This window comes from Carcharhinus amblyrhynchos, chromosome 1, assembly GCF_965287045.1.
Source record: "Carcharhinus amblyrhynchos chromosome 1, sCarAmb.v2.hapA, whole genome shotgun sequence".
Taxonomy (NCBI): Eukaryota; Metazoa; Chordata; class Chondrichthyes; order Carcharhiniformes; family Carcharhinidae; genus Carcharhinus; species Carcharhinus amblyrhynchos.
The window spans coordinates 128274321-128302003 of NC_137324.1; the positions used below are offsets into that span (position 1 = coordinate 128274321).

Genomic DNA, 27683 nt, shown 5'->3' on the forward strand with positions numbered 1-27683 from the left:
CCCATGTGTATCCACCGATCTCTGTCTTATCCGTGTGAGTCGACGCTGTCTATCTGAACCTTATGTTAACCGGATGCCATTAATTGTGAAAATAGATTTTTTAAAAAGTCTGTACAACTTGGCGGGGGTGGGGGGGGGGGGGGGGCGGAAGGGGAGTGGGTTACAACTCAGAGTGTTTTTGAAATGTTGTTTTCTTTGCAGGTCAGGCTGTGTCCACATATCCAATCGCTAGCTGGTGATGGGTGAGAGATACAGACTGGAAGTTCTGTGTCACAGAAAGAGGCGCAGCAGCCAGTGTTTATCAGGGAAGGATCAAAGCTTGGGAAGTTTCCCTGGGCCCTCAGCAGAGAGGCAGCCCCTGAAATACACCGTCACCTTGAGTGCTCAGTACGGCATCAATGTGTTTGTGCTTGGCTTGGTGCTGACAGTGGCGGGGACATTTCAGAAAGCCGGAGTGGCACAGGAACACATCTTAGCTTATCTCAGCACCCTCATGGTCATGCAACTGGCATGGATGCTCTGGTACTTCCTAAGAATGCACGGGAAGAGAGGGCTGCTCACAGATAAAGATGACCATGCCGGACCCAGGTGGCTGAGAGGTACAGTGTGCTTTCTGGTCTGTGAAAATGTTTAGACATTAGGGTTTATGATTCTCATGCACAATTGCTACCTTGGTAATTAATGGCAATGCAGTTGAGGGTGCGGGTGTATTTTAATATGCTGCATTTGGAATCAATTCGATTATCTCGAACAGTGTGCAGTAGGTGAGAAATCCGACTCTGGTGCATGAGGTTTTTCATGTCACCACTGAAGTGTTTAGACGAACAAGAATTTAGGTTAATGCGCGTTTAGTTTAGCGCATTAACCCCATCGTGAGTGGGTCAAGGATGGGGGGCTGGAGCCGAATGTGGGGACACAATTGGAAAAACTCCAGTTCCAAAAGTTCAAACCCCAGCAGAGAATCAGAAATACAGGCGTTCCAGTTTAGGGTATAAAAGACCAGTTCGGACAAGTTTTACTGGCACCCTCCATTTCCAACTTTCACTGTTTTTAGGAAAGTGATGACCAATAAATAATTTGCAAAGTGTCAGCTATGAACTTAAACAACGGGGAACAAATGGTGTAAAGATAAAGGCCAAAATCTCAGCAGGTGTGGCAGCATCTGTAAGGAGAGAAAAGAGCTGACGTTTCGAGTCCAGATGACCCCTTGTCAAAGCTAAAAGGCATAGAAAGTGGGAGATATTTATACTGCAGGGTGAGGGAATGAAAGATCAGTGATAGCCTCAGAAACCAGGGGAAAAGACTGCTAATGGCAGTCCACAGAGAGAAGAAAGGGTGTGATGGCCAAAGGGCAAAAAGCTGAAATGAAGATTTGAGGGTTGGGGGGGTGGGCGGAAGAGGGTGGTGGGAATGGATGGTGTGGAGATGCCGGCGTTGGACTGGGGTAAACACAGTAAGAAGTCTCACAACACCAGGTTAAAATCCAACAGGTTTATTTAGTAGCAAATGCCACTAGCTTTCGGGGCTTTTCCCCTTCATCAGATAAGTGGGGAGTTCTGATCACAAACAGGGCATATAAAGGCACACACAGTTTACAGAATACTGATTAGAATACGAGTCTTTACAGCTATTCAAGTCTTAAAGGTGCAGACAATGAGAGTGCAGATAGCATTAAGCATAAATTAAAGAGATGTGTATTGTCTCCAGACAGGATAATAAGTGAGATTTTGTAAGCCCAGGCAAGTCATGGGGGTTACAAATAGTGTGGTATGAACCCAACATCCTGGTTGAGGCCATCCTCATGTGTGCGGATCTTGGTTATCAGTTTCTGCTCAACGACTCTGCGCTGTCATATGTCATGAAGGCCGCCTAGGAGGACGTTTACCTGAAGATCAGAGGCCGAATGCCCATGACCGCTGAAGTGTTTGCCAACAGGAAGGGAACACTCTTGTCTGGCGATTGTCAAGCGGTGTTCATTCATCCATTGTTGTAGAGTTTGCATGGTCTCCCCAATGTACCATGGCTCAGGACATCCTTTCCTGCAGCGTATCAGGTAGACAATGTTGGCTGAGTTGCAAGAGTATGCACCTTGTACCGGGATCTTGGGTTCATGCCACACTATCTATAACCCCCATGACTTGCCTGGGCTTGCAATATCTCAATTACTGTCCTGTCTGGAGACAATACACATCTCTTTAACCTACGCTTAATTCTATCTGCACTCACATTATTTGCACCTTTAAGACTTGAATAGCTTTATTGTAAACTGAGTGTGTGCCTTGATATGCCCTGTTTGTGATCAGAACACCCACTCACCTGACGAAGGGGAAGAGCCCCGAAAGCTAGTGGCATTCGCTACCAAATAAACCTGTTGGATTTTAATCTGGTGTTGTAAGACTTCTTACTGGAAATGGATGGGACAGAAGTAAAATTTATAAAAGGAGAAGCAAAGGGAGAGAAAAGGTAAAAAAAAGGTATGTTCTATGTTCTAAAATCGGAGGAAAGAGTGGGGGGGGGAAGTAAAATTAAGAAAGACAATAAAGAAATAAAAGAGAACAGTAAAAGATTAAGTAAAATAGAATGAAAACAAAGGGGTTCAGGTGGGGTAGAGCAAATCATCTGAAGTTGTTGAATTCTATGTTGAGACCAGAAGGCTGTAAAGCACCTAGCCGGAAGATGAGATGCTGTTCCTCCAGTTTGCTAGAACATTGCAGCAAGCCAAGGATAGACATGTGGGCATGGGAGCAGGATTATGTGTTAAAATGGCAAGCAACAGGAAGGTCAGGGTCCTAATTGCACACAGACCGAAGGTGCTCAGCAAAGTGATCACCCAGTCTACATTTGATCTCTCTGATATAGAGAAGATCACATTGGGAGCAGTAAATGCAATTCACCAAATTAAAGGAGGTGCAAGTGAAACGCTGCTTAACCTGGACGGTCATTTTTGATTTCAGGTTCTAGCATCCACAGTAATTTGCTTTTATTATTTGTAAAGATAAAGACACCCTTCAAAAAATGCATATTAAAGTCAAATGGGAAGAAAGTGGTTCCTACTTTGGGCCAATATGTGTTTCGTTGAGCCTGGTATATTTCCTCTCTAGGTGGGCTAACCTTGTTTGCCATCTTGAGCTTAGTTCTGGATATGTTTAAAATTGGATACTACATCGGATATTCACGCTGCCTCACAGCTGCCAAAGGTGTCTTTCCTGCTGTCCACGCAGTGCACACACTCTCCCAGGCATGTATACTCACCTGATTTATTGAGTGTTGTTTTTTGTTGAGTGGTACATTGTGTGTCATTTTATAAAACAATATGATTTATTTTCAGGTGTATTTCCTTTGGTTTCATGCAAAGGATGTCATTCGAACTTTTCAAATCATAGAAAGGTAAAACCTGTGCAAAATCTGAATTTGTTTTATAAATCTTCAGTTATGCTACATATTCAATTATCGGCCATGATGCAGTTTCCTCCTACGGTCCAAAGACGTGCAGGTTAGGTGGATTGGCTGTACTAAATTGCCCCTTAGTGTTCCAAGATGTGCAGGGGATTAGTGGGGTAAATGCCACTGAAGATGCTATTATTTGTGAAAATATATATTATTTTTAAAAATTCTATTGGGAATGTCTTTACAACTGGGGGGGATCGGGGGGGGGGGGGGAGGTTACAATTGAGACTCTTCTTGAAATGTTGTTTGAACTGGAGACACTGAGATATTCTCCTTAGAACAGAGAAGGTTCAGAGGAGTTTTGATAGGGAGTTTCAATTGAATATTTTTTAAAGAATCATTCAACACAGAAAGAGGCTATTGTTCTTTGTGTTGGCTCTATGGCAGGGCTATCCAATTAATCACACACTCTTGCTCTTTCCTTTCAATTATGTACTTTTTTTCCCTTTTACCTTTTGAACGTAGCTATTCAGCCAGGCAGTGCATTCTAGATCACAACAATGTGCTGTGTAAACTAACGTGCTCATGTCACCTCTTTTTTTTTGCCAATCGCCCGTTTTTATTTATCAGGGGAGATAGACATCACTGGAAATGCCAGCATTTAATGCCCACCCGCAATTGCCTTTGAGAAGTTGGTTGTGAGCCACTCAAATCACTGATTTCTTATGACAGAGTGCCTTGTTAGGCCATGTCATATAGCAGTTAGCCACATTGCTGTGGATCTGGATTCAAGTGAGGGCTGGATGAGATAAGGATAGCAGATTTCCTTCCCCAAAAGGCATACATAAGTGAATCAGATTGGCTTTTTACAACTATCCAATAGTGTCAGGGTCATCATTACTAATAGTAACTTTTTATTCCAGATTTATTGAATCAAATTAATTTGTGTGCACCAATGGGATTTAAATTCATGTCTCAAACCATTAATCCGGGTCTGCTCTCAACCAACAACACAAACACTAATCTATCGCACTCATAAAAACAAACCTAATTAGCCTGAAATTAATGTCCTTTTGCCACTGGAAACAGTTTCTCCTTATATACACTATTAAACTATCATTTTGAAAATCTCTATAAAATCTCTAAATCTTCTCTGTTCTAAGGAGAACAATCTCAGCATGTCCATTCTTGTCACATAACTGAAGTCCCTCATCCTTTACTGGAGTAAAAACTCTTTCCAGTAAAACTCTTCTGCACTGTCTCTAAGACCATGACATCTTGAAGTCTGGTGCTAAGCCATAATTCTAGCTGAGGCCTAACAAGTGTTTTGTTGAAAGCTTAGCATAAATTCCTTGGTCTTTGTGTTTATTCCTCTATTTATAAAACTAAAGACACCATATGTGTTTTTGTAACACACTTCTCAACTTGTCTCATACCTTCATTCATTTGTGTACAAATACCACCAGGTCTCTGTTGTTAAAGCATTTCCTTTAAAATTATAACATTTAAATCATATTACTCTTATTCCTCTTAAACTGTATCAGTTTGCACTTCTTTGTATTAAATCTCATCACCATTTGTCTGTCACTTTTGCCAGTTTATCTTCTCCTGAAGTCTGTTATTATTCTGTTCTATGCATATATGATATTTCTGAGGTTTATGTCAACTGAAAAATTTGAAATTATGCCTATGTACCCAAGTCCAGGTTATTAATAGGAATAAAATTAACTGTGATTCCAATACTGACCTCTGGGGAACATCAATGTATAATTCTGTCTAATCCGAAAAACAACTATTCACCAATACTCCCTGCTTTCTGACTTCTTGAAAATTTTCTATCCATGCTGCTACTATCCCTTTCTGACTTCTTGAAAATTTTCTATCCATGCTGCTACTATCCCTTGAGTCCTATGGACAAGATTCTTACTTGGTATTTTGTCAGCAATTTCTGAAAGTTCATATACACAGCATCAACCACACTATCATTATCAATGCTCTCTGTTACTTCATGAAAGAACTCAATCAAGTTAGTCAAGTATGATTTTGTCTTTAACGAATCTGTGTTCATTTTCATTTATTAGTCTTTCCAAATGCCAATTAATTTTGTACTGTATTATTATCTCTGAAAGTCACTTAACCACTAAGGTTGAACTGACTGGCTTATAGGTTTATCCGTCCTCTCTTTCTAAACAGAGGTGTTATATTTACAATCGATTGGTCCTCTGGAAGCATCTCAATATCCAAGGAGGACTGGAGGATTGGACAAAGCAACAGAAAATTCCATTTTTACTTCCCTCAGATACCTAAGATGCATCCCATCCAGACTGGGTGACATCTACACTTTGAGGATCATCAACATTTCATGCATATTCTATTTATTTTCATTGTGTCTAATATCATTCCTCTCCTTCTTCATTATTACAATGGCACCATCCTCTTCTCTCGTGAAGACCAATATTAGAGTATTCATTTAGTACTTTAGAATGCCCTCTGCCCCCGCATGGGCACTTCTTGGCTCCCTAATCAGCTCCACCCATTACTTGACCACCCTTTATTATTATGTTCATGTTTGCCACTCACCTATTCTCATACGCTCTCTTTGCCATCCATTTCAGCCTTATAGAAGTCCTCTGTACTTACTTTCCATATTCAACTTGATTCTATTGTACAGTGAGGAGTTGCTCTAAGTCTTTTCTGTTCCCCTTTACTTCTGTATCTTTAGTCATCCTTGGAGTTCTAGCTATGTATACCCCTCATTATCGTCCTCATGGAAATGTGTCTATGTTGTACCCAAAACTTCTTTAACAGTCTCCCATTCTTCAGTCACTCTTTTGTCTATCAATTTTAGATTGAAAGTGCATTTGGATCAGATATATTTTCAGCTCACTGAAGTTTCTCCTTCATCAGTTATTCATTTTTTATGCTTGAATAGAGTTAAAGAATCAACACCGAAGGAGGCCATTCAGCCCATTGTGTCTGCACTGACTCTGGCAGAGTAACTTACCCTGGCTCATACCCTGCTCTGTCCCCGTAGCCCTACGCATTTATCCCACTAATCCCCTGCACATCTTGCAATGCTAAGGAGCAATTTAGTATGGCCTAACCTGCACATTTTTGGACTGTGGGAGGAAACCGGAGCTCCCAGAAGAAACCCATACAGATATGGAAAGAGTGTGCAAACCCTACACAGACAGTCACCTGCGGCTGGAATCGAACCCGGGTCCCTAGCACTGTGAGGCAGCAGTGCTAACCACTGTGCCACTGTGCTGCTCCGCTGTACTTTTTCCTTTTCCAGAATTATTGTAATCCTGATGATATATTCAGTGTTCCCCAAATGGTTTCCCACTGGCACAAGCCTCTACTTACCCTATTTCATTCCATAGAACCAGACACAGCACTGATTATTTCCTCATTGGGCTGATCAATAACGTTCTCTTACACACATTTCAGAAATTGCTTCCCATCTTTCATCTTTAGGCTACTTTCCTAGTCTCTTTAAGCTTAGTGACGTTCCATTGCCACTGCTCTGTAATAAAAGCAAAATACTGTGGATGTTGGAAAGCTCAAATAAAAACAGAAAATGGTGGGAAAACTTAGCAGGTCTGACAACGTCTGTGGAGAGGGAGAAAGAGTTAACGTTTGAAGTCCAATGTTATTCTTCTGTGGAACAGGAGAGAGGTAGAAATGTGTGGGTTTTATGCAGATGAGGAAGGGGAGAAATGCAGGTGGAGCAAAATATATCAGGCATAGGGATTAGATGACAAGGACGCCATGGAACACAAGACAAAGGGAGTGGGAACGATAGTATAAAGCTTTGCTCCAGAGTGGGTGTTCATAGCAGAATAAAGGTCAGAACTGACTGAAAGCAAAACAGCAGAACATATAGCAGAAAAAAGGACTCAGCTTTGTCTGAAAGCAAAATCGTGAGAACAGGATACCGACTGGCACTTGGAGGAGAAAACACAATCAAAATGGAGGACAAAATTCATGGTCTAAAGTTGAACTCAATGTTGAGTCCAGAAGGCTGTACAGTGGTTAATCAGAAGATGAGGTGCTGTTCTTCCAGCTTGTGTTGAGCTTCACTGGATCATTGCCCCAGACCGAGGCACAAACATGAGCACGAGGACAGGATGGTGAATTGAAATGGCAAGTGGCAGGAAGGTCAGAATCATACTTGTGGACTGGTTGGAGGTGTTCTCCAAAGCGGTCGCCTAGTCACCCAACCATTACATAATAGTCCTTGCACCTTTCTGTAGTTTTCCTCATATTTGCTCTTTTGTTTCCTTCCCACTATTTGTTTACCGAGACAGTACATGCAGTAAATAATCTCTGGGCAGAATTTTCCATTCTGGAGACAGTCTGCTGGTGGGTGGTAGGATGGGAATCCCACTGGGTGGCAGGATGGCTGATCAGACACAATCTTCCACTGGTCAGCTCATTATACATTAATATATAATGCATGTATTAACATACATTATATGTGTGTATATTTATATCTCAGCAAATCTTATTGTGGGGTGGGCAGGAAGTTGCCCATAATGCCCATAACCTCCTGGGGTCAAAGGTCCCAGAGCCATACTTAAAGATCACCCAGACAGATATTCACGCAACACTATTCCTCTAGAGACTTTGCGGCTGAAACTCTTACAGGAAAAGCTGACAGATGTGAGGAATCACATCTGGGAACAAATGAGGGAGTCTTTGGCATTGTCATTTGCTTGGTGGCACGCTGGCCCAGTGGTTAGCACTGCTGCCTCACAACACCAGGAATCTGGGTTCAATTCCAGCTTGGGTCACTATCTGTGCAGAGTCTGCATATTCTCTCCATGTCAGTGTGGGTTTCTTCCGGGTGCTCTGATTTCCTCCCATAGTGCAAAAGACATGTTGGTTAGGTGCATTAACCATGCTAAATTTTCTCTCAGTGTACCCGAACAGGTGCCAAAGTGTGGCAACTAGAGGATTTTCACAGTAGCTTCATTGCAGTGTTAATATAAGCCTACTTGTGAAATTAATAAATAGACATAAGAGCACTGCTGGCAATACATAGCACCTCACTGTTGATAATATCAACCTCAACCCTAACCCCACCCTCCTTTCCTCAGAAACTCCCCCCTTCCCTAATCAGCCTGCCTTCCCTGTCCAACATTCACTTCACCCTTCCACTCTACACCAGAGCCCCTACACCCAAGCCTCCCCCCTCCCCCCACACTCAAGCCCCCACCCCACCTTCCTCCTACACCCAAGCCCTCATCTCCATCTTCCCCCTACTCCTGAGCCCTCCATGTCCACCTTCCTCCCTACACCCACCTCCCCCCAGACCCGAGCCTGCCGTCCCCACCTTCCCTCCTACACCTGACCCGCTCATCCCCATCTTCTCCCGCATACCCGACCCATCCATCCCCACCTTCCCCCCTACATCCGAGCCAACTATCCTCACTTTCCAGTCTTTTCTGCCTTCTGTTTCCAGCCTTGTTCAAGTATCGGCATTTGAGTGAAGTTATATGAGGTCCCCAAGAAGGTAAAGCAACATCCACTGACCCCAAAGTCATGGAAGAGGTGAAGCTCACAAGATCAATGCTACTTATGTGCAGTTGTGCAACTGAACTTTCTAAATTCTCACTGGCAGGAAACTTAATTAGGAGGACAAAAATTAATTCTGGCGAGGTGGCCTTTTACTTAGAGTGCATGAGATGCTAATGAACGCAGAAGGGGTTCCTCACATTGTTTATCGGGACACAAAAGCCTGGACAACAGAATCCCAAACTAATTTTCTAAATCTTCCAATCACACCTACCTGCCACGATCCCACCACTGGCAGGAGCAGAAAATTCCACCCTGCCTTTAGCCTCTCATGTACATCAACTTCTTCCAGAGTTACAATAGTTTATTTCATTAATAATGCCACCACACTCATTCTTCTGGCTTTCCTATCTTTCCTGAATATCTTGTCATCAGGACTATGAAGTTCCCTTCCCTCTACTGCTCTGAGTTAGGTCTCTGTTATTGCCACTATATCATAGTCCCATTAGAAAGAAGTCCAAAGAAAATTCTGAATGTAAAGAGGAACCATAAATAGCAAAGAGCAAAGAACAGTACTGCACAGGAACAGACCTTTCAGCCCACCAAGCTTGCACCGATCATGGTATCCTATCTAGACCATATTTCCTTCTATTCCCCACTTGTTCATGTGTCTATCCAGATAAGTCTTAAATGTTGCTAATGTGTCTGCCTCAACCACCTCACTTGGAAGTGCATTCCAGGTCCCCACAACTCTCTGTGTAAAAAAAGCTTCCCCCGCACATCTCTTCTGAACCTTTCCCCACTTACCTTGAATCTGTGCCCCCTTATATTTGTCATTTCTGCCCACGGAAGAAGCTTCCAACTGTTCGTCTTATCTATGCCCCTCATAATTTTATAAACTTCTATCAGGTCTCCCCTCAGCCTCCGTCTTTCCAGGGCGAACAATCCCAATTTATTCAATTTCTCCTCATAGCTAATACCAGGCAACATCCTGGTAAATCTTGTCTGTACGCCCTCCAAAGCCTCTATATCTTTCTGGTGGTGTGGCGACCAAAATTGAACACTATTCCGAATGTGGCCTAACTAATGTTTTACATAACTAATATAGTTTGCCAACTTTTATACTCAATGACCCTTTTTCACCACCTTTTCCAACTGTGTTTTCCACTTTTCAGGATTTCTGGACCTGTACTCCCAGATCTCTCGGTGTGTCTATGCTCCTGATAGTTCTGTCATTTAGTTTATAGCTCCTACCTGAATTGGATCTACCAAAATGCATTACCGCGCATTTGTCCGGATTCAAACCCATCTGCCATTTCTCCGCTCAATTTTCCAGCTTACCTTAATTAGCAAGGAACATAGTCAAAATAATAAAATATTTTACAGATGCATCAACAATAAAAGAAAGGCAGTGATGGGAATAGAACCATGGAGGGATATGCAGGATAATACCTCAGGTATTAATAGAGAGATGGTAGAAATAATGTTTTGGTATTTTCCAGGGAGATAGAACAATTAGACATGACATTGAATTTGGGTGACATGATGGCACAGTGGTTAATACTGCTGTCTTATAGTGCCAGGGACCCAAGTTCGATTCTGGCCTTGGGTTGGAATGTTCCGGCATATTTTCCCATGTCTGGATGGGTTTCCTCTGGTTTACTCTCACGCTCCAAAAATGTGGTATGTTAGGGGGATTAGCCATGGTAAATGTGTGTGGGGTTCGAGGATAGGGCTTGAATAAGATACTCTGTCAGAGAGATACCGCAAACTTGATGGGCCAAATGGCTTCCTTCGGCACTATAGGGATTCTATGATTCTAAGAATTATGAGATGAGCAATGAGATTAAAAAAAAAGATGTATATGAATAAACTAAACAAACTCAAAGAGGATCAAACTGCTTGCCAGATTAATCCATGTATTTTAAAATAACTTAGGGAAAAGGTAGCAGAGGCATTACTGCACATATATAGCAATTCACTGGAGAAAAGTGTAGTGCCTGAGAACTGGCTGATAGCTAATGTAATTCATGTATTTAAAAAGGAGGAGAGAACATGTCCTGGGAATTATAAACCAGTTGTTTTAACATTGATGGAAGGAAAAGCAATGGAATCCTTACTAAAGAAGAGGAGGGTGAACATCTAGAAATGGGAAAATAGTTAGCTTGGATTTTAAGAGGAAGAAGTTCTGCTTGACTAACCTTATTGTAATTCTAGAGGAGAAAAGATAGAGAGTAAAAAATGGTAATCCCATTATTGTAATATACCTGGATGTTCAAAAGGTCTTCAATGAAGTGCCCTATAAAAAAGTAAAATCAGAGCATATTGAAGCAGGGGAGAATAGCAGAATGACCCTGTCTACACTTCCAGCTACCTTGGCAAAGCAGCCAGCATAATTAAGGACTCCATGCATCTAGACATTCTCTCTTCCACCTTCTTTGGGAAAAAGGTACGGAAGTCTGAGGTCACGTACCAACCGATTCAAGAACAGCTTCTTTCCTGCTGCTGTCAACTTCTGAATGGGCTTACCTTGCATTAAGTTGATCTTGCTCTACACCCTAGCTATGACTGTAACGCTACATTCTGCACTCTCTTGTTTCCTTCTCTATAAACGGTATGTTTTGTCTGTATAGTACGCGAAATAATACTTTTCACTGTATATTAGTACATGTGACAATAATAAATTAAATTAAATCAAATAGCTGGTTTTGGACAGGAAGGAGTGAGAGGGAATGAAATTATTTGGAGTGGCAGATGGTGGGAAGGATCAGCCCTGCAACCACTGCTGTTCACAATTTTAGAATCATAGAATCATAAAATCCCTACAGTGCAGAAGGAAGCCATTCGGCCCATTGTGTCTGCAACGACCACAATCCCACCCAGATCCTATTCCCATAAACCCACATATATTTACCCTGCTAATTCCTCTGACACTCGGGTCAATTTAGCACAGCCGGTCAACCTAACCCACAAATTTTTGGAATGTGGGTGGAAACTGGAGCACCTGGAGGAAACTCATGTAGACACGGGGAGAATGGGCAAACTCCACAGACAGTGGCCCGAGGCCAGAATTGAACCTAGGTCCCTGGCGCTGTAAGGTAGCTGTACTAACCACTGTGCCACCATGTCACCCCAACATAGGCACTTATTTTCATGAACAATTTGGACTTTTGAGTCAAAAAGCACCATTTCTAAATTCGCTGATCACACTAAATTGTGGAGGTTTGTCATTAATGAGAAGGACTGAACAAATTACAGGAGACATTAATACATTTGCAAAATGGGAAAATATTTGGCAAAGGAGATACAACAGTCAAATGTGAGGTGGCCGATTTTGGTAGGCAGAATGAGGACATCACATTACTTGGAAGGTGCAACTCCAGGTGGGGTTGAGGAACAAAGGGATTAAAAATGTATCAATGAGGAGAAGTTACACCATGGGTATGGAGGCCATAAAAAAATCAAACCATACACTCAAATTTAACAGTAAGGAAATTATGTTAAACATGAATGGAATCTTGAGTATTCTACAGTATTGAGCGTAGTTCTGTTCATAATATTATAAAACAGGCTATGGAGGCACTGGAGTGGGTGCAAAGAAATTTAAGTTTATTTATTAGAGTCACAAGTCAGCTTACATTAACACTGAAATGAAGATGTGAAAATCCCATTATTGCCACACTCTGGCATCTGTTCAGGTACATTGAGGAAGAATTTAACATGGCCAATGTACCTAATCCCACACATCTTTGCACTGTGGAAAAAAACTGGAGCACCCGAAGGAAACCCATGCAGACATGCGGAGAACATGCAAACTCCACACATACAGTGACCCAAGCCGGGAATCAGATCTGGGTCCCTGGAGCTAACCAATGTGTCACTGTGCCATACTTTGCTTTATTTTAACAGTGTTTCTACTTTTGAATGATAAACCACATTAGGGGCATTTTAAAAATAAAGGGCCATATTTTCTGACCTCGCCTGTGGCTGGGATTTTCCAGTCGTGCTGCAGTGAATGTAGTTTTGGCTGAGCGCCAAATTCTCCATTCTTGCTGGCAGCGGTGGTGGGGCATGAATAGCTGGAGAATTCTGACCAAAGATTGTCATAAAAATAAATCTATCTTTGAAAAATTAGACGATTGTCTCCTGAAACTAATTTGAAGATCTTATTTTTCTTTAACATATAGGTAAATTTGTTTATTTTAATTCTGATCTTTTTAACCATTGTGGTCTCTAGAGAATGATTGTCTATGTTAAAGTTCATAATGTGTTTTCATGTCTGAATATATTAAATCCACTTTTTGTGCATTACAAGATTACTTTCTTTTTAGATTTGGAATGATTCATTCTGTCTTTACAAACCTGTTGTTATGGGTGAATGGTGTAATTGCAGAGTCAAAACATCAGCTAAGTGACCACCAAAAGCGACTGGCAGCCCTGGGCTTTACCAACTTAACCGTGGGTAAGATATTTTACTGAGTGTAAAATCATGAACAGGTCAAACTCTAAATAAGAAGATATTAAACAATTGAAGAGAATTTTTCAAACAAATGAGCACATTAACCTGGAATGAAGTACATGATCTAAACTGATTAGTTTCAATTTAGATGCACTAAAGGTCTCTTTAAAAATCTGATAATGAACAATTTTCGTAGATACCAAAATTCTACATGATCTAAACTATTGATGGCATTATCTTCATTCTACGTCCAGCAAGACATCTTGTAACCTTTTAAATTAATGGCAGATTACATCAATTAGGCCTGTACGTAAAATCAGTGAGTAATCCATACAGCCAGCTTAACACCCAGATAATGGAATTCTAACCTTATGTTTACAACTGTCAGATTATGGAATCCAGAATTTTAAAATGTTAGTAATAAAGAAACCAACCCTGTTAACTAGATAATTAAATTGTTCATTCATTGTTTGAAGCAAAAGTCAGATTGTGAGAGTGAAAGGATAAATAACAGATTGTGGCAGTGTGCTCACAAACTGTATATTCTTGAGAGAAATCAACAAAAGACATAATGTACTTACTAGAATCCCTACTGTGCAGAAGGAGGCCATTCAGCGCAACAAGTCTGCACCAACTCATCAAAGAGTATCTTACCAAGGCTCTCCCCTTCTCCACCCTATCCCCAAAGCACACATATTTACCATGGTTAATCCACCTAACCTACACATCACTGGTCAATAAGGGGCAATATATCATGGCCAATCCACCTAACCTGCGCATCTTTGAACTGTGATTGGAACCCAGAGTGCCTGGAGGAAACTCACACAGACATGGGGAGAACATGCAAACTCCATACCGACAGTCACTCAAGGCTGGAATTGAACCCAGGTCCCTGGCATTGTGAGACAGCAGTACTAACCACTGTGCCAATATGCCATCCAATAAGCTAAAGAATAGTAAACCAATCAAAGCACTGATAGAGTTTAAAGTTTGAAAATATCCTGGGCTAGATATTCAATATAATCAACTTCAGATGGATTGTCTAATAGATGAGTGATCCAATTTGTCAGATTACCACTCAAATGTGAAGGCAAAAAGCTAATCCAGAGATTACACAGTGAACACCTGAAGTAGCACTTTACACTATAAAATGAAATTCACCTTACCAGTTGTTTCAACAGGTTAAACAGTAACTCTAGACTGCTTTATCAAAGATGTCCCATATTTCTGGATTGTAGTTTGATTTCTCTGTTCTGACATAATGATAGTCAACATGCTGTGAAAACAAATTTTGGTAATTATATAGTGTTTAACATATGCTAAGTAATGCCCTGAAGCTTTCACTGCCAATGAGTTAATTCTTTTTAAGTAAAGTCAAATATAGCAGCCACTTGGTGCACAAATTCCTATAAGTAACAATGGAATAAGTGAGCACTTAATCCGTTTTTGATGCAATCTGACCATATATTCCCTCCGTGTCAAAGACCACCTAGTTTTACTTCTGTAACATTGCCCAACCATCTCACCATCTGACACTGAAACCTACATTCATTCTTTTGCCACTTTGAGATCTGGCTAGCCTCTCATCTTCCACACTCCAGAAACTGGAACTCATCCAAGACAGCTGCCTTATCCTATCCCAAACCAAGTTCCACTCACCCATCAGCCCTTCCCCTAAAAATCTATATTGGCTTCTGCTCCTCCACAGCTCAAACTTAAAATTCTCATTGTGTTCTGATGGCTGCATGTTTTTGCCCCCTTCTTATCCATGTAACTTCTTCTATCGCTATAGCTCTGCTAACTCTCCATTCCTCTTAACCAGCCTCTTCTGCATTCTTGCTCTTGTTGTTCAGCACTGAGTGCACCCTCTTCAGATGCCTTGTTTCCAAACAGGAGGATTGCCTTCTTAAATTGTTTTACTTTTCTGTCCTCCACTACTTTGAGATACCATTAAAACTCTCCATTTTCAAAAAAAAAATCAAACACCTCTTCTAACATCAGCTTCTTTGGCTTAACATTGATTTTTAAACTTGTTTCTGTATGAAAGGACTTTAAAAAGGGCATGGCTTAAAGTTTCAGTTCAGTGATGGCACCTTTAACAACACAACAGTCCCTCAACTTTATATTGAAACATCAGCCTGGATTAAACCTACAATCTTCTGATTCCAAATCATTAAATTTAACTGCAAGTTCCTAGACATTTAAAAAAAATATTGTTATCAAAAGTGCTCCAAATGATACATGAAAAAAAAATGGAGTGAGTGACAGACATTTTTTGTTGTAAATAAAACAGTCTGAGATTATGACCCAGATGTTAGTGCAATGGTCAATCATAGCGCTCACATTTTACGGTAGATCATTAAGAACTGTAAAATGAAGGGATTATCTAGACCAGTAGAAAGCTGTAGAAAGAAAGTAGAATAGACTTATTCTACAGGAATCTAATTCAGTGGTTAGTACTGCTGCCTCACAGCATCTGAGTTCAATTGTGGCCTTGGGTGACAGTATGTGTGGCATTTGCACATTCTCTCTGTGTCTACATGGGTTTCTCAAGATGCTCCAGTTTCCTTCCACAATCCAAAGATGTACAAGTTAGATGGATTGCCCATGCTAAATTGCCCCATAGTGTCCAAAGATGTGTAGGTTAGGTGGAATAGCCATGGTAAATGTGCAGATTAAAGGGATAAAGGGGAGGGTCTGGGTGGGATGCTATTTTGGAAAGTCAGTGCCGACTCAATGGGCCAAATTACCTCTTTCTGCACAGTGGGGACTCTATGATTTCTATGGTTCTTTATCTGCAATTATAAGGATTCCAATGTAATAAATATTGTGCAGCCCACTCCAACCTTCCAGTAATTGAAAGCCGAGAAGATAAACTGTGCACAAATTGGCAATGAATACAGAACCAGCAATGGCTGGGAAAAGAATGGCACAAGAATGGCACAGCATTCACTGTTACTAATTCAGAAACAATTCAGCTTTTTGCACTTATAACAGGTGTACCAAAAGCTCTGATCCTCCACAACCAAAACCTAAAACTTCCAACCATGAACCTCCCCAGTAAAGTGCATTTCATGCCATGAAATTGGTGGATTTAATTCATGCAAATTAATTTATCTTGCTACTGCTATTTAAGGCTTATAATGTCGTTGGTGTGGATACTGTCAATAATGTGACTAATGGTCTGACATAACAACCAACTTGGAAGCCAAGAAGGTGAATAATGAAGTTGCAGTCTCACTCTGGAGGGTGGTGATTGGTGGTTGGAGTTTTCAAAAAAATCTTTTTATTGCCTTAGCAGCACTTTTATGCCAGTCTTCCCATCCTCACTGTTATTAGTATCAGCATTTTCAGAATGCAAAACTGTTTGAGAACAATTTGATAGATTTAATTCAGAAAATAACATTTTGGGATACAATCTGTGATTCATGCAGCATATCTGGATGGAAAAGGTTTTTCACTTAATTTTTGTTGTGAACTAATTTGATTGAGCATAATTGTTATTAGCCAATAACTCTATTATCTTATATCAAACAGTTCCCAGGATATTAGAAGGCCAAGTGGATGGACCCTGTTTTATTTTGTCTCAACATTCCTATATTCCTATTGCATATTGCAATGACTGCGATTGGGTGGCTCAATGTTCTGATCATGAGGCCATTCATTCTATACTTACTGGATCAAGTCGATTGTGCATACTGTCACTCGTTCATTAACAATTCCCAATCTCAATTAGATCATACAGTCCTCTATTTTTTGCTTGTTTTTAATGTGATGTTCCCCCATTTATTTTGTCTGTTCCCCCCATTTATTTTGTTTTTTTTTACTTTTTCTCAATCCACTGTCTTTCTTCTCTTCCCGCCGTTTATTTCTTTTGAGGCATCTAATGTGTGGTTAAGATTCTCGAGTCCCCGTTGTTTGCTTTGTTTCCTCGTGTATCCTTTCCGTTCATAGCTGAGGACATAGACCATTGTGAAGCAATCTCCAGGTTCCACAGCGACTATTTTTTCAGCGCCGAGACGTCCCTGTTTGGACATTCCAGGGATTTGCATCGCAAATTTAGTCTGATGTGGGTGGTGGGGCGGCAAATCCGATAAACATCGTCCATATGCATGGTGTGTCATTGCAGCAACTAATATCCAAATAGATCACTCGAAAAGGGAACCAAAGTGATCGCAGTGAGATGTTAAGACTACTGTAATGAGAAGTGTTTTCCAGTTTCCCCCGATACAATGGGTGGTGTTACCTGTTGAATGCGATGTAGTGTACCAAAATTGACGAACTTTCCTGTGCTTTACGTTTTTTTTTGGAGGAGGCTCAGACTTGACAATCTTTAAAGATAATCTGTGCAATGCTTTATTCCATTCCAGAAAAGACTGGACCAAACTGCAGTTGCACTATAAATGCATGTGCTGCTTTCTATAAAGGCTCCTATTACATGTACCCTTTCAACATTGAGTACCACGTTTTTGCATCTGCCATGCTCTACATCATGTGGAAGAACATCGGACGCAAACTGGAACAGCACACGCCTCCAAAACTCATGTTCAAAAGACGCTACAACATATTGCCAGGACCGGTTCTGGGAGCAGCTGTATTCGCGACCACAATAGGAATTCTTGTTGTGTACAGCATACAGGTGGGGTATTCAAAAGACCGCCGGCAGTCTGCTGTGACTATGTTTTACCTATACAGTATTACAGTACTCTGCTTAATGTCTGCAGCATCGACAACCGGCCTGGCCATTCACAGACTGGGCAAAGGTTCCATGGATGATTCCAAAAATCCGTCCCGAAAATTGGATGGCTCCCTATTGGTGGGCACGGCGTGCGCCTCCTGGCTGCTGTCCTGGTGCTCGGTGCTGGCGGCGATTTCTGCACAGCCTCCCCGCAACTACACCTGGCTGAGCTTGTCGCTTGCCGCCCTGCTCATCATCGAGAAATCCGTGCAGAACGTCTTCATCATCCAGTCCCTGCACCGCAAGTGGGATAGCGGCGAAGAGGGAGTGGGGAGGACCTTTGCTGTTGCCGGTCCCGGTGGCCTGCCCGCGGCAGCCCCATACTGTGGCATTGTCAACAAAGCCCTGGAGAGTGTGGAGCAGGAGGTGAGCTGCCCAGCTACCCGGCACATCCCCCCGTCCCCAGGCAGCAGCAGCAGTGAGTGCAGTGAGCAGATAACTGTACCCCAAACCTCCCTCCCGCAGCCCAACCGCAGACTCAAGAACAAACTGGACACAAAGAACATCATCCTGAAAAACATCACGGCCTTTCTGTTCCTGTGCAATATTTCGGTAAGACAGATTCAGAATCCGTTTTTTTAAAATCAGTTTTCGTTCATAAAATGATGGGATTTTTTAAAAAAATAAAGCAACACTCATTGGAGAATATCATCAAAATTTTTTAAAAATCAGCTTTCATTCACAAAATGATTTTTTTTTTAAATAAAGCAATACGCACTTGGGAATATAATCAAAAACTGTCAGTTGAATGACAGACTTATGAAAGAAATCGGATATAAGATTTAGTGGAAGGTAATCATCTCGATGAGATCAAATGTGACACTTTCTACATACGCGGGGTAAGGAACCAAGTCGGAAAGTATCAAATGGGCGCAGGGCAAAAGGGTCATTGGAGATGAATGCGGCTAAAGAGGCTCAGGGTAATATTAGAAAGTTATTCCAGAGTCGCAGTAGGAGAGGAAATTAGAACAGCTGTCAAAGTTAAGAGTTAAGAAGTTAAGAAATGCAGTAGGTAATATATTAAATCGGTAGTACAGTGGTTGGCGCTGCTGCATTACAGCGCCAGGGACCTGGTTCGATTCCCAGCTTGGGTCACTGCCTGTGTGGAGTTTGCGCATTCTCCTCGTGTCTGCGTGGGTTTCCTCCGGGTCCTCTGGTTTCTTCTGAAAGACTTGCTGTTTAGGTGCATTGACTCGAACAGGCACTGGACTGTGGCAGCTAGGGGCATTTCACAGTAACTTCATTGCAGTATTAATGTAAGCCTTAATTGTGACTAATAACTTTAAATTCTCCCTCAGTGTACCCAAAACAGGCGCTGGAGTGTGGCGACCAGGGCGATTTTCACAATAACCTTATTGTAATGTTAATGTAAGCTTACTGATGATTAACAAATAAATTAATTTTAAATAATGAATGGGCTATGGCATTCAGTTGCAAAAGGAGTTGAAAACTTTAATCCTTCTTGATAATTCCAAACTAAAAGAACCGGCCCTGATCCATTATGCCAATAGGTGGCACCACAGACTTCAATATAAAGCTTTGATAACTTTTAATCCGTTTAACAGACAAACCAGGGGAAATCCGTGCTTGTTCAGAAAGATTCTTACTAATAATACAGATGGGTATCCCTGTTCAGAAAAACTGGAGCCTTTTCAAACTTAGTTTTTGTAACTTCTGCACCGTTGCAAAAACTGTGCCTGTTTTAAAATTGTTTAATCAATAAATCCTGGTCATATGTAGGCTTCTTTCATGTAATAATAATCGGGGCTTCTTCATTCATTAAAAATTGATGACATCTTACTCTGTGCTTTTTCAATCTTCCCTGAGATAGATTTCCTCCACCGGATGAAATACAGTTCACAATACATTTTTTAAATCAGTAAATGCTGCACTCAGCTGGTCTGGCAGCTTCTATGGAGAGAGAAGCAAAGTTAACATTCCAGGTATGATGAGCATTCACGGATTTGCAATTATGGGGATTTTCACAGCAATTTCATTGCAGTGTTAGAATCATAGAATCCCTTACAGTGCAGAAGGACATTCAGCCTAATGAGTCAACAGTCCCACCCAGGCCCTATCCCCATAATCTCACATGTTTACCCTGCTAATCCCTCTGACAATAATGAACAATTTAGGATGGCCAATCAACCTAACCCGCACATTTTTGGAGTGTGGGAGGAAACCAGAGCACACCCATGCAGACATGGGGAGAATGTGCAAACTCCCCACAAACAGTGACCTGAGGCTGGAATTGAACCCAGGTCTCTGGTGCTGTGCCACTGTGCTGCCCTGCACCATATCGTGTTAATGTAAGCCCACTCGTGACATTAAATAAACTTAAAAATATACTTAAACTTAAAACTTATGTGGAAACTTCTCATAACACCAGCTAAACCACATTTAGAAATTTGTTCCAGTTTTCTCCGCTTGATCATCGTAATTTACATTCTTACATTAGAACAAAGAGAGAAGATCAATAAAACTGATGTCGTCTGTAAACTGAACTACAAGGAAGAATAAGGGAAACATAGAGAAGGGAAGTTGAGAGGAACCTCACTGAAGTAGATACAAATGACAATGTACAAGTTAACCAAGAAATATGGGCTAAAGTATAATTAGAAGTTTGTGATCACAGATTTGAAACATTTTTCATCCGAGTAGTAAACACCTTGATAAATCTAGCAATTAAGCAAAGGAATATAGACAAAATATTGGAGTGTTTTAGCACAATTAGATGCCATTATGGAAAAGTTAAAGTATAAACAGGACAAACATTGATGGATTAAATGGTTATTTTCTATCCCTGGTTGTTCCTTGCACTAAGTTTTTTAGTGTTTTTAACTTTTGAATATTACAAATGTCTATAATATGTCATAAACCAGCTAGAAATTTTAAAAAGCAACTAGACTCAAGATTCATGAAAATGTAATTCTGAAGCTGTATACATTTATATATTATTACCAGGCAAGCACTTCTTTCTCACAAACCTATCTTCCTGATGCCGTGAGTTTTGATCAGGCTTTTGTATCAATATTTACCCAATTATTATGTCAACAAGCCTCGTCTAACATTAGTGACAGGCTCTAACCCCCAAGTGTCTTTGTGACATGTGGGGTACCTTGCATATTAAAAAAAGTTCATCAACTGACTATTGACAATATCAGAGTGTTTTAATGTTTTCTTATCAATAAATCATTTTGAGTTGCAAAGTAATAATGACGAATGGCAAGTTAAAATATGAACTAAGAGCTGTTGAAACTTTTGAAAAGTCATAATAATTTGGAAATAAATCATTTGTAAATAACAAAGCATTTATACATTTTTCAGTTGTATTGGTAAAGAATAGGTTTTACTGCACCTCCATCTTCTCTTTACTGTTGGGACTCTGTTCACCTGGTCCCATTCTTACCTATTTCATCATAAGCAAAGCCTGCATGGTTAACTCTGGTGTCTCATATGGATCAATCCTTGCCTACCACACATGTTCCATCTCCATGCTTCTCCTTGCTTACATCATCAAAAAACACAAGGTATGTTGACAACACCCACCTCTACCTCACCACCACCCTTCTCAACCCCACCACTTTCGCTAAATTGTAAGACTGCTTGTCTGACATTTGGTACTGGATGAGCAGAAGTTTCTGCCAGTAAAATATTAGGAAAACTGAAGCGACTGTCTTTGGTTTTTACCTCAAATCCTGCTCCCTAACTAGTAACTCCATCCTTCTCCCTGGCAATTGTCTAAGACTGAAGTTTGAACCAGACTGTTCGCAATCTTGATGCCATCACTAAGACCATTTATTTTTATTTCCATAGAAATGTGCACCCAGCTCCACCCCTGCTTCAGTTTGTCAGCTACTGAAATTCATTCATTCCTTTGTTACCCTCTAGATTTGATTACTCTCTCAAGGCCAGCCTCTCACATCCACCATCCCGAAACCTGAACTTATCCAAAATTCTCCTATCTGTGTTATAATTCACGTCAAATCCCATTCATGAATTGCCACTCCTTGCTTGCTGATCTACATTGGTTCTCAGATAAACAAAGCTTTGACTTTAGAATCCTGATTCTTGTTTTCAAATTGGTCAAGGTCTCACCCTTCCCTATCTCTGTAATCTCCTTCAGTCTCACAGTTGTATGAGATATCCATGTTTCCCTAATTCTGGTCTTGTTAGTCTTGATTTGAATTGTTCCAACATTATTACTGAGTATTTAGCCCTCTGGGCCCTAAGATCTGGCATTCACTATCTAAACCATTTTGCCTCTCTATCATGCTTTTGTCCTTTAAGGCAATCTTTAAAACTTAACTCTTTATCCAGGCTTTTGGTCCCTTCCCTAATATCTAATTATGTGGATCAGTATCATTATGTTTTGTTTTATAATGCCTCTGCAAGCAACCTTGGGAGGATTTGTTATTGTAAAGTTGCTATATAAATGCAACTTGTTGTTGTTGAAGTATGTTCAAGCCATGCACCCTTTTTAAATTGTCTAGAGAATCTACAGCTACCCATTACTTTCTCTGTAGCAAGACTTCTGCCAATCCAAGTTGGCTTTCCAACCAATCAACACTCTTTTCTCCTGTAGTATAAATTGTTATGATAGTTTGAAATGTGAAATTCTTGCAATGTCCTGATGAGTTTAAGGCTAAAAGCTTTGACAACATCTCTGTTTTCAGCAAGATTGAAGTGTGCTATTAATGAAAATCATTGCTAATATTTACCGATGTTTTGGCCAGTAGTTCTTGAAGTGGAGATTATCAATTACACTTGAGTCAAACCCATAAAGTTGGTAGATGCAAACCAGCAATTCACCTATAAAATATGGATACAAAATATTGCATTCCCAAAATGAAGCCTAATGGAGACAAAAAAAAAGATTTGTAGTAATAACAAATTTAATAATTTGGGTGTGTTGCATGTTGGAATTACTCTGAAGATTCGACTTGCTAGTAAGTAAGTAGTTTTCAATGACAATTAGTATTTGACTTGACTCTAAATTCTTCTTTTTCTTTTTAGTTTTGGATACTTCCAGCTTTTGGAGCTTGGCCCCAGTTTGCCAACGGTTTGGAAGAAAACATTTATGGCTTTGAAACATGGATTCTAATTGTAAATCTTGCAATGCCCTTTGCTATTTTCTACCGTATGCATGCATCTGCATCACTTTTTGAGGTCTTTTGTGCAACTTAGCTAATGCTTTAACTAGTTCTGATAAAATGCACATCCTTATAAGAGAAACCACATTATTGGATTTGATTTTCTTGTACCTGTCAAGGATTTTATTTTCCTACTGATATGTATTGAAAGGGATGTGTTGGTATTTGTAACAATCTGTATTAATTTGTGGTTATATAAGTCATTTTTTTCAATATTACATAGATACTCTATGTTGCATTTGAACACAAGGGTTGTGATGCTGTTCTGTATTAGAAATAAGATTATTGCACGCTTTCAAAATTTGTATAGTGCTCTGTACTGTGGTAATTCAATGATGCTTTGCTTTAGTTAAATGACACCTGCACACAATATAGGTAATACATGCACAATTTGATTTGTGAGTGAGCTTTGACCACAGTTCATATCAGCATTGTGTATCTAGGCCTTTATAATGTTCATAGGAATCTCAATTTCATATTTGAAATAAAAACTGACACACATAGCATGTTATAAATTGATAAATCCAGTGACATACATGACCAACAGTTGGTCTCTTAAACGATAGCTTGGTTATGTTTAGTGTTTACAGTTTTGGAAAGTGTTGCTCATTGCACCAAAACATTTTATATCTTTGAGATGTATAATATGCTTTCAATAAATAAAAAGTTGTGTCCATTGATAATGAAACAGCAGGTTTGAATTTATTGCTGATATGCAGTTCTGGTTATTTTTCCGTGCTGTCATTTCCAATGATCACACCTCTATAGCTGATTCCATACCATCCATGCATCCTGCAGAAAAGATAGCGGTGGTTTTTCTGGAAACATTAACAGCCAAAAGCAGAGCAAAGCCTGTTATGATCTCATATTTTGTGGTGTTTGTTTTTAATACATGATGGATGTTAGAGTTGTTAACAATTGCTTTTGTTTTGAGAGTTTTTTTTAACTTTATGGATCATAGTAGAAGTGGCTTTCCACTGACACTGCTTGTCTTTGCTGCTCGTACCTTTTGTTTTAGCTTAGGTTTCTAAAGTCACAGGGAAAAAAGTGATTTCAACTCAATGGAGGTACTTCATAATCCAAGCCTGATGTTCTGGGTGGTTAAAGACCAGGAGAAAGCTTTTGTGATAAAAATGGAGCATTTGCTGTATGCCTATGATTTCATCTTCCTCCATTCTGAAGGCACAAAGAGCCAATGTTTAGTCAATGCTACTTAATTCCACATATCACAGAGAATACACACAGCAGACTTGTTGATGTCTACAGATGATTTGTAGCCATTTCCATTGGATAAGAACCTAGGCTGGTGACTGGGCCACAGCTCGTCTCAGTGATTAAAGATTACAAGATTAAAATCACATTTGTTCAATAACCATGACACTATAAGAAAAAAATAGTTTAATACATGCTGAATATTTCAGAACAAGTTATAGAAAATGCTATGTGCAGACAGAACACACCTCATTTTATGTGCCTTTGCTTTATGTGCATATCACTTCAGTCATACCAGGAAGATGGAAACCAGTGGAATGTAGCAACCGTGTGCATGGGTAATAGTCCACAAACTGTCTCTTGGGTCACACTCAGGACAATCCTGCTAGGGGCTGGGTCATTGTGTAATCTCTCGCACCTCTGGAGGCCAGCGTTGCTTTTGACAATCTGGATTCAAAACGAACACCCATTCCAGAGTGGCAAAAGACAGAGACGGCATTTAGCACAATGTCGGACAGACTGGCTGCACTCACACTCAGTCGGTCAGTGTGGGCATGTGACTACTTGTCTTCCATTCTCTGTAATCAACCATCTGCACCCATCCAACCTCAGGTATCACCAGAAAGGTAGGCATGTCACGGAAACAGTGACCCACATCACCCTTTCCTCCTCCCACTTCGCCTCCTCCTCAGTGGCCTGAGTCAGGCTGCCTCTGCTTGGTGCAGGAATCTTCATCACAACCTGTCATTCACTGTGCTTCAGTCTCGCAAATCTTCCAGTGCTGACATTCCACTAATTCTGATCTCATTCCCATCACTCTGCTGCACATGCCCTTGGAATGATTACATGCAGTGCAGGAAAAACCTTATTCTGTATATAACAAGTGCTGCACCTGTGCTGGGAATGTTTGGTGGAACAGTGGAGACGGAGCCTTATTCTGTCCCTAACCTGTATGCACCTACTGAGCATGTTTTACGATACAGAGAGGGAGACTTACGCTATATCTAACCTGTACTATCCCTTGGGAGTGTTTAAGGAGACAGGTTGCAGGCAGCATAATAGATAAAGAATAAAGCTCACCATACACTGTTCCATCAAACACTCCGAATGCGGTTCCACAAAGGTTAGGTACGATGTAAATCTCCATCTGAAATCTTCCATTAAGTCTCCTGGGCTAGGTGCTGGAGTGGAGCATCCTGGCGAGAGGGTGAGGTCTGGTTCTGGAGCACAAGTCTGATGCTCCAAACCAACAGATGAAGTAGTTCATCCCATGGGCTAGTCACCTTTCCAATCCAAGTCAAACAGTTTTCACTTCACTGCAGCTCAGCACCATTACATATGAACATTTAAGTCAGGAGCAGGCCATTCAGCCATTTGACCCTGCTATACCATACAATAAATCTGACTGTGGCCTCAACTCTACATTCCTGCCTATCCCCAATGACATTAGACTTTCTTATTCAAGAATCTATCTACCTCTACTTTAAAAATATTCACTGATCTTGCCTCCACCGTGCTCTGGGGAAGAGACTTCCAAAGACTCAGCACCCCATGACGGGTTGATGTATGAGTCTTAGTTCAAAGGCACATCAGTTTACAGATTGAAAGGCACTGTGTCAATCTCAAAAATGTTGCCGCTTTTGCTACACATTGACTACAGGGATTGAACTGACCCAAGGTACAGAAACTTCTATGAGCTGCACCTCTCTGCTATTGCCCTCTTTCTAATGGAGTTATAAGCCTGTTTGCAGCAGCGAGCAAATCATCAACCAGAAACTGCTGATGACCTTACGGCAGAAAGAAAGCTATTGAGGGAACTGCTGAAGGTAGTTGGGCTGAGGGATGATGATTGGTGAAATGCCTGCAGTGATGTCCTTTTGGTTTGATTTGATTTATTATTGTCACATGTATTAGTATACAGTGAAAAGTATTGTTACAAAGAACAAAGAACAAAAACAGCCCGGGAAACAGGCCCGTCGGCCCAACAAGCCCGCGCCACTATCTCAACACCACCAGTCCCCCTCTCCACCCACAACCCTTGTCTTGAGCGCTATACAGACACAGCATACCGTTCATAGAGAAGGCAACGATAGAGTGCGGAATGTAGTGTTACAGTCATAGCTAGGGTGTAGAGAAAGATAAACTTAATGCGAGGTAAGTCCATTCAAAAGTCTGACATCAGCAGGGAAGAAGCTGTTCTTGAGTCGGTTGGTACGTGACCTCAGACTTTTGTATCCTTATCCCAATGGAAGAAGTGCAATAGAGAATGTCCTGTGGCTGAGAGGATTGCATCTGACAATTACAGTCATTGTGCTTTGTGCCAAAGGCTGGAGAATGTCCCCTGATTACCACTGACTGAGTTCTTAGAGCTGTGCTTGTCAAATGTTTTCCTGATAACAGGGGGTAGACACTTTCAGCTGAGTTGTGGAAATTACCCCATGTTCATGACTGGAAAAGGGCTGCTGTGAGGCTTGGAGTCCAGTGGTGCTGGAATAAATCAAATAAAACGTCAGAGAGTTTTCAGTAGTGCATTCTAACTCTCCTCCCCACAGAGTAGTGGAGGTAGGGGCATTGCATATTTATAAGGCAGAGGTAGATAGATTCTTGACTAACAAGGGAGTCAAAGGTCATCAGGGATAGGTGGGAGTGTGGAGTTGAGGCCACAATCAGATCAGTCATGATCTTATTGAATGGTATAGCAGGGTCAAGGGGCTAAATGGTCTCCTCCTGCTCCTAGTTATAATGTGCATAGTTTTATTCAAGACCGTTCTGAAAATGTGACAAATAGGAGCTAGAGTAGATTGTTTAATACCTCAACCCAGCTCTTCATTTCAATAAGGTCATGGCTGATCTGATTGTGGTCTTACCTTCATTTTCCTGCTTTCCCACACCTCCCCCCACAACCCCCTTCCACCCCCAACTCCTCAGCCCACTTCCCCCACCCCGTACAACTCCCCCATTTCCCCATCACAGCCCTACACCACCCACAAACCCCACATCTCTCCACAACATCCCCCATGCCTCCACAAATCCCCCTGCCATCTTCCCACCAAACCAACCCCCCCTCCCCAATCTTTGACTCTGCTGTAGATCAAAAATCTATCTAACTAGATGATGGCCAAATCTGCTGTTTATTTTTGTAAACATCACTTTGTTCTGCAAATTGTTTCTGGTTCATTGACGGGTTACTCTGAAAATAAAATATATTTGCATT

General features: G+C 40.9%; 1 protein-coding gene across 1 annotated transcript; it reads left to right on the forward strand.

The window, feature by feature from the left end:
- The first annotated feature begins 238 nt into the window (after positions 1 to 238).
- Positions 239 to 23812, forward strand: otop1 (otopetrin 1). Its single transcript, XM_080185348.1, has 6 exons — positions 239 to 599; positions 3102 to 3238; positions 3329 to 3387; positions 13239 to 13369; positions 17737 to 18656; positions 23121 to 23812. The coding sequence occupies exons 1-6, from the start codon at positions 239 to 241 to the stop codon at positions 23289 to 23291; spliced, it is 1779 nt and encodes a 592-aa protein (XP_080041474.1). The 3' UTR covers positions 23292 to 23812.
- The last annotated feature ends 3871 nt before the right edge of the window (positions 23813 to 27683 follow it).